Genomic DNA, 8058 nt, shown 5'->3' with positions numbered 1-8058 from the left:
CATTTTGCAGAAGTGGGATATGTTTGTTTTCATCCAAGGTGCTGAATAAAATCATGCATAAAACTGTCGTCCAGAAGAAACATGGATTTGTGTACATCGACCCATTTTTGCATCGCCAAGAAAATTTCACCATGTTTGATGCAAGGTTATACAGACTGATAGAGTATTGGCGGCTGTGACATTAAACTCTTCTTCTTCTTTCGTTTTGAGGCTACCAACTTCAACTTGCTGAAGACCTTTGTAGCCTAATATTATACTCATTTTTCACTTGAGTGAAGGGAGGAAAGTCGTGTAAAGCCAAGGGCACAAGATTGGTGACACAGCGGGGTTCGAACTCAGGACCTTCTGGACCTGAGTCAAACGTGCTGCTGATTGCGCCATACGGTCCCACTCATAAATCTAATCATTTTATACTAGACACGGCATCAAAGGTATACAATATGCCGAAAAGTTGGGTTACACTTAGTAACTTACAGTACTCCCTTGGAAATCAGTTAAGTTTAATCTGAAGGGAGCACCCCGTAAGGAGCCTTTCATCATTGAATAATATATATTGTGTCAACTGAATAAATTGAAGAAGAAAGCGATTTCTATGACAATTCTACAATGAATATCAAATGAGAATTTTGAATGCCTCCGATCCATATATAATTTTCCCAACCAGGACAACCTGTTTATAATTTACTTTATATCAGATATTATATAAAGAACCTACATAAACTCGGCTTTATATACCTGCATACAACCTACATACCTACAACACTGTGTATGCACAGGAACACAGTGTGTCAAAAACAAACGGACGAGCTCGAGGGAGCAAAAAAATATTATGTTTTGCAATCTGCATAAAGCATACCTATCCAGTACGTTGCACATAGACACCCGAAAGTGCTACCTTCATTCCTCGAATTTATCAACTCAGTACGGATAAACAACAAGTAAAAGACGATTTCTAAACACACAAAGACATTCCTTACCTTCTCACCGGATTGTCCGTCGGCCAGGAGCTGATATTTTGTAGAAATCCGCCCAAATTTCTGGTAAATTTTAGCGAGACGTCACCACCCATCAGTGATTCCGCCATCTTCTTCACCCACCTAAAACCGCGGGGGATGATGGGTAAGGAATTTCCCCCGAGACGTGAACTCTGACCTCTGGGTTTTTCACTTTCACTTTCTTGGTATTTTCAATAGCTGTTTGGAATCTACTTGGCATTTTGGAAGCGGGGAAACCGGCCTCAAAGATTATAATCTACAAATTGAATCGGAAAACTTGAATATAATCTACAATGTAAAGCTCACTAAAAAAATACAATGAAGAAATACTATGATACAAAAAGCTTTTGCAAAGAGAGTGATACTGTTAAATACATCTGAGTCCCTGGCAGAACATCAAACTCAGCAAGTTAGGAAATTTAAAAATGATTTTAAAAACATAAGTTATAGAATCTGATTTCAAATTTGTTAAGGTTGTTGGTTATCTAAAACACTCTAAAATCTTGAAACTGTTGAGGGAGTGGGTGTGAGGAGGCCATAGTCAAATTGTGTAAGGCCAGAACAAGGGTATTTTATCGATTACATCCTCTGCAGATGGCAAAAATAATAAGGGCAAAAAAAACAAAACAATAACAATAAAGTACAATAAGGCCACAACACATTTTCCCACTGTGGTATTTTCTTGTCATGGTGACCACCTGATGAAAAAAAAAACTGTTTTTGTTTCCAATTTTTTTTTTCCGATCAGAAAAAAATTGATGATTGTGCAGATCTCATCTGTAAAATCAACTTGCTGTGACCTAATTCTACCATAACATTTCCAAACTGTGGCCTGACTGGCATGTTTGCAGAAATGAAAAATAAATATGGAATACAACACAGCGTATTCCGTATCGACCGAGTACCAGCCCGACCGTGGGTAGGATCGCTTGACAGCAATTCACTAGTAATACCCACCTGAGAAAACACGTTTGAGTTATGGGAAATGCACCAGGAGTTTAGAAAATTTGGTGGCCTCCAAGACACATTATTACAACAGTAATATTCCACACCACACCAAGTATGCTCAAATTATTCGCTGGAAGCCTGTGTGATAAAACTTAGAAGCTTGTATGATACAGCTTTTCATCACCTGGTCTGGAACACCTGTATCATACATTATCGCGGCCCAGGTATAACATAAAAGTGTTTATCTAGTAACATACACTAAACAAATTATGCTCACAACAATATATTTTTTTTTACATTCTGTGTGTCTTTTATGTCATAGTTTTCATTCCCGAATGCTACCCAGCCTGGCCGCAGGTTGGAAATGGGACTGTAGCATAACACAAATGCTAGGTCTATCCATCCTCTAGGACTTATTTATTCATTTATTAGGATTCTCCATATGGCAATAAAGGGTATGGCGGAACAGGTGTCAGAGGACACCTTTTCAAAGCCGCCATACACAGATGTTCGCACATGTCACGGCGGGGTTATACCCTTTACGGGGTGACATACCCTTTCGCTGGCTAATAACACTTATCACACAATCACAAAAAGTAAACACAATAAATGGACATCGACATAGTGAAAAACAGAAAATGGTTGCTTTATTTGGTTAGTATCAAAACCCATAACCAGCTCCGCTCATATCTTTACTTTAGACAAAACACATAGATATTAAAGCACAAATAACATTTTCTGCATCACCTCACCTGTACAAGTTTAATGGATACATTATCATATCTTGAAATTTCTGTGGAAAAATAGGTATTTTCTTGATTGAAGTATGCAATTCAAGTACCAGTATGCACCCTCAATACAGTACAAGTTACAGACAAGCGTCAGGTTGAAATGCAAATGGAAAGCCTGAATAAATGATGAACCCAACTTTGGTGATGCAACACGTTTTCAGTTTGAAAAGTTTACGAAGTGCGTACTCAAGAAAATACAGCATATGCTAATATACAGCTATCATAGACAACAATGTGGTGTTGAAAGTCAACCAAGCATAAAGTTACGGTTAAATCATGTCTGCTAGTTGTGTTAAAGTATCCTTTTTATGTGCAACTTGTACTACAAGTATATTTCTAGTCTGGTCTAGTACAAATGGAAACTGAAGTTCTTGTAAGGACTGTTTGTGCTTTACTATTTTAAACATCTGGTCTGGTCCAGTAAAGATGGCAAGTTGTTGGGATTGGTTGCAGCTCCTCAGTTCTTGCCGGTGGAACCAAAACCTCCCTCCCCTCTCTCCGTGTTGTCAAGAGTCTGCATTACAAACAAACAAACAAAAATTCAACGATAACCAAACATTATGAGGACACTCATACACAATACACAAACTAAGTACTATGAATAGACAGATTAAACATGTTGTTATTGCAAATGTGAACACACATCTTTGTTTCAAAAGATCAAATACAATGTGGATATAACAAGGGAAGCCTGGAAAGTTTAGATTGGTAATTTGAGCATCTGGGGATAAGGACAGTTCCGTTGGGGCAGCACCATCTTTCGGAGTGACCTAAAAGCGCAACTCCTCCCTATAATATATATCCTGCTACTGAAACATCAAGGAAACATGCTGACATAAGGCACTAAAAGGCTCAAAAGACTTTTTTCTGCAAACCTGCACTGGTGCTGGTAACATTGAAAATTACCTGCACCACACAAATTTCACCTGCACCACTCTGAATTTAAGAAGTGTGGATCATAATAAAATTGTTCAGGAACCATTGTTATTTTTTTTTCTTTTATAGTAATTATACTTCATAGGTGGTAACAGTTCCAACTTAACATCTTTGCCAAGATCCAGATGTTCAACACCATGGTAAAACCTGTCTACTGTATGGTGCTGAGACATGGAGAACAACAGTTGGCATAACAAAGAAAGTACAAACATTCATCAACACCTGCTCACGGAAGATATTGAGAGTCTACTGGCCAAACACCATCGGTAACGAAGAACTATGGCAACGCACTGGACAGGTACCAGTAGGGACAGAAATATTATGTAAGCGGTGGACCTGGGTGGGTCACACCCTGCGCAAGTCAGCCTCAAGCACAGTGAGGGAAGCCTTCACATGGAACCCCACAGGAAAGCGCAAGAGGGGAAGACCTAGAAACACCTGGAGGCGAAGCCTGGAGGCGGACGTGAGGGAGTCTGGCTACACATGGGGACAGCTGGAAGAAATGGCCCAGGGCCACCACCGGAGAGGGAGGCAACCAGTTTGTGGCCCATGCCCAAGGATGGGCAGTACGCCTAAGTAAGTACATGTAAGTAACAGTCAATGCAGCTAATAACAGTCCACAGGCACCTACATCATATGACATTCATGTATAAAACCCATTACATGGACCAGTGTGGGTTAGGTGCAGGTAGACACCAGAAATATCTGCACAGCTCTAATTTTACCTGCACTGACCTGCATATGCAGGTGGTATTTTGAGCCATGCACTATAAATTAAAAGTGAACAACGACAACAACAACATGTAAGTATCTACTGACCTCTTCCTCCTGCAGATCAGGCATGAAGATCCGCTCACAGATCAGCTGAGCTATCCGGTCTCCCTTGTTCACTGTGGGACATAGAGACAAGTTAACGCACCACTTCGAGTGGGTGGTACCAGTACAAAACCCACGTTGTTCTTGTTGGACCGGTCTAGAAAAAACAGACCTGAAAAAAATCAGTTGACTGGATTTGGACCAATTAGACAATGAACAGATTATATCGACATTTTGAGACTTATGATTCCTAGAAAATAACAAGAGAGAAGTGAGTAGTGTTCATAGTCATTTCTAAAGTTTGTACTGTCAAAGTTAGCATTGTTTACATAAAGATGATGATGCATAACCCCACAAACCAATCTGACCTTAGCCAAAAACATTTCTTAGATTTGATGTCTGCAACTTTAAGAGATTACATCTAGTGTCAGCACTGCAATAATGATTTCAATAGTGTTTTATGTATAGGCACTGACCTTTGAACTCTTCCTTGCCAAAGTTGAACATGATGACCCCTACGTTGCCACGGTAATCCCTGTCAATCACCCCGGCTGGATTCCAGGAAAGAGATTCAAAATCAGCAAACCTCGTGTACACATGTGAACACAACATGATATGTTGTCTTGATCTCTCTTATATTTGCCTTTTATTCTTGTATCACTATTAAGGGTCTTATTCAAATTCTAAACTTTCAATGACTTTGGTCTAGTTTAGAAATTAGAGTTTTACTGAGTGTCTATACAAATGTATCTGCACTGCAGTACTCTTCCATTTTGTCAGAGGGAGCAACTACTATGTCCTCTGCTCAGAGTGGAGTGGTATGAAAGAGGAGCATCAACATAGAGCTGTGTACCTAAATCCTGAACCTTCAAAATGTACCTATGCCTGTACATGTGCCTACTGCATACCTGTGTCTATCCCTTTACCTGTACCTGACCTGTGCCTGCGCCTGTAAAGTGAACTGAATTACACACTCACCTCCCACATCTATAAAGTTTTTGTGTGCCAGTCCTGATCGAGGGGCTGAAAAACAGAAGGATTATTTGTAAACATTTGTGTTCACCTTGCAGTCTGTTTATAGGTCATGAGTTTTATTCCTGACCGAGCCATACTAAAAGACTTAAATATTCATCCAATTACTTATGTTACAAATTACACTTAAAGTTACAGAATGACTTACAAATGGTACATGGCACTTTCTCTATGATACTGTCAAGAATATGCTATATAGTACCATGTAAAATGTTCTCCTACACAGTGGATCACCCAGTCCTAAGGACTGCGACCCTTTCCAGTAGCGTGCATGTCGGGTGGGTGACACAGTCAGAATCAAACTCACGGCTTCTAGTTCCAGAGGTAGGGTTACTAACCACTGACCTACACATTTGACCACACATATCCAAACATGTTACATGTTACATGCAGAATACAACATGGTGTATTCCGTCTCACCCGAGGTACCAGCCCGACCGCGGGTCGGATCGCCTGACGGAGGTGATGCGGAATAAACCGTGTTGTATTTTATTTAGGTCATACCCACCTGAGATAACCCATGTTTTGATGCAAAATAAGCCAGAAGGTGAACAAATTTGGTGCCCTCGAACAAAAAGTGTTGCAACAGAAATGTTCCAACGTCCGAATCAAGTACATTTTGTATTCGAATTGCCAACCGTGCCGCACTCGGCCCGCTCAAAATGGTTCGGTCTACTCGAAGAAAGCCTGTGTGATACTCCTTTTGAACCTGTGCAATACAGAAGTTATGGCCCGGAACACCCATATCAAACGTTTTCGCGTCACAGGCAGGTATGCCATAAATGTACTTACCGACTCTGCCATAGCAGCCTTCAGGCAGAGCGATTTGGATGTCAGTCTTCGCCAGAACCTTGCCCTGTGCTGGGATGGTGTAGTCGTATGCACTGTGGGGGGCAGATAAAAAAATATTGTACAATGTGCACATGGTATGGCTTAAGGAACACAATGGAACCTAACAAAACTCTGTGGACCCTAGCCTTTTTTTGATCCCCTAGTGACCTGGTTTCCCTATGCATGCCCAGACCCCTTTTCAAGATCCTGTTCACTCTAAAAAAAAACGAAAAAAAACGACTAAAACATCTTAGCCAAATAAAACGACTCGATCCGAATTAGGTTTTTGGATTGTCTCACTTGGATTTTGTCAAAACAGGAGGAGACGCATAAATTATGCATTAAAAACTGGGTAAGTCCATGAGAACAGGGACATTTTTGAAGATATCTCCAAAAGAATGGCGGAGCATGGAGTCGAGAAACACAATTATTCGGATAAGACTGAGGGCGTACTAATTGGATTGCCGAAGAGCAGTGTAAACACAATTTTGGAAGGAAAGAAAATTTTTTATTCAGAATCTCAGATAACATGTTTTATCTGAATCATTTGTTCTAGTGTGAACGGTGTCTAATATTAGGCAAGTTCATTTAACTTGCAAGTACGTTTACCCTCCTTTTATAACTTTTTCTGCCTTTCCCCTCTCTTAATTTCTAAAGTACTGTAACTAAATTAAAGTCGACATGGATAGAAGAATTTTCATGACCTCATTGTGGAAAATTCCATATTCAGTCAATCTTGACCCCCTTTTGGCCCCCTTTTGTTTTAAAGGCTTACTGTGACCCCCTTATATTTGAAAATCCGTCTTTTTCAAGTTGCCAGCACCCGTCGCGATCGGATCGAAGGCTGCAAAGGCTTTAAAAAATTGAATTATTCAAGAGTCTCACAAAATTATGCTGCCCTAAGCACGCCATATCAAAACGGTGTGTTATCTGAGAATCAGAATGTGTTGAAGCTGACCATCTGGATATACGACGTCCTTGGTAATACCGTGCAAAAACATATGACTTCTAAGATTTGGCGCGTAGAGGGAGGGGGGCGCACGTACCCAAACCAGAGTGTTTTTACCTGTATAAATCGTAGCCGGCCGCCTGTTTTGACCCTCTCGTGGGAGCGAAGGCGTGCTCAGTCATCTTAGCGAACCGCAGGAGAATGTTGTTGGAAGGCATCTTGATTCTAGGGACCTTGGAAACGGATTCACAGAGAGAGGAGTTGTCTTCAGCCTGGCAAAGCATTGTTTTCTTGCTGAAAATGGCGCGCGAATTTTGGCGCCAGGTCGTAGGTCAAAGTTGAAAAGTCCGGGAGGGGAGAGATTTAGTTTCTCAATACTGTCGCAGTATAACAGTTATTGAATGTAAAGGCGTAGGTTAACTTTACTTTATTTCTTTGTATTCTTTACTGTTGTGTCAAGATGTTTTATTCTTTTGCAATACTTTCAGAATCGTGCGCAAATCTGTCGGACCATGGCAAATTTAAGCTAATGGTTTTGACCAATGATCTATATATACTGCACTTTACTCTAAATATGACTAGGATTCGAGGTAGCCTGTATTAGGCCACGTTGATTTGATTATATGGATGACATCCGCGCTCGCACCAATTTTCGGCCATTTCCAAAAAAAAAAAAACGTTTTCGACCACATAATAAATTGTGCAAAGCAGCTGTAAAATGAGCACAAATATTCCGTAGATTGAAAAAAAAGTATCAGAA

At 40.4% G+C, this 8058-nt stretch overlaps 1 protein-coding gene across 1 annotated transcript; it reads right to left on the bottom strand.

Annotated features, from left to right (window-relative positions):
- Nucleotides 1-2567: 2567 nt before the first annotated feature.
- Nucleotides 2568-7634, bottom strand: LOC118412652 (deoxyuridine 5'-triphosphate nucleotidohydrolase-like). Its single transcript, XM_035815653.1, has 6 exons — nucleotides 7416-7634; nucleotides 6311-6402; nucleotides 5465-5509; nucleotides 4963-5037; nucleotides 4490-4560; nucleotides 2568-3248 (listed from the first exon to the last, which is right to left on the bottom strand). The coding sequence occupies exons 1-6, from the start codon at nucleotides 7580-7582 to the stop codon at nucleotides 3192-3194; spliced, it is 507 nt and encodes a 168-aa protein (XP_035671546.1). The 5' UTR covers nucleotides 7583-7634; the 3' UTR covers nucleotides 2568-3191.
- Nucleotides 7635-8058: the final 424 nt, after the last annotated feature.

The sequence above is a fragment of the Branchiostoma floridae genome, chromosome 3 (assembly GCF_000003815.2).
Source record: "Branchiostoma floridae strain S238N-H82 chromosome 3, Bfl_VNyyK, whole genome shotgun sequence".
NCBI classification, from domain to species: Eukaryota; Metazoa; Chordata; class Leptocardii; order Amphioxiformes; family Branchiostomatidae; genus Branchiostoma; species Branchiostoma floridae.
The sequence above is the reverse complement of the archived record's forward strand: the minus strand, read 5'-3'. Positions and strand labels throughout refer to the sequence as shown.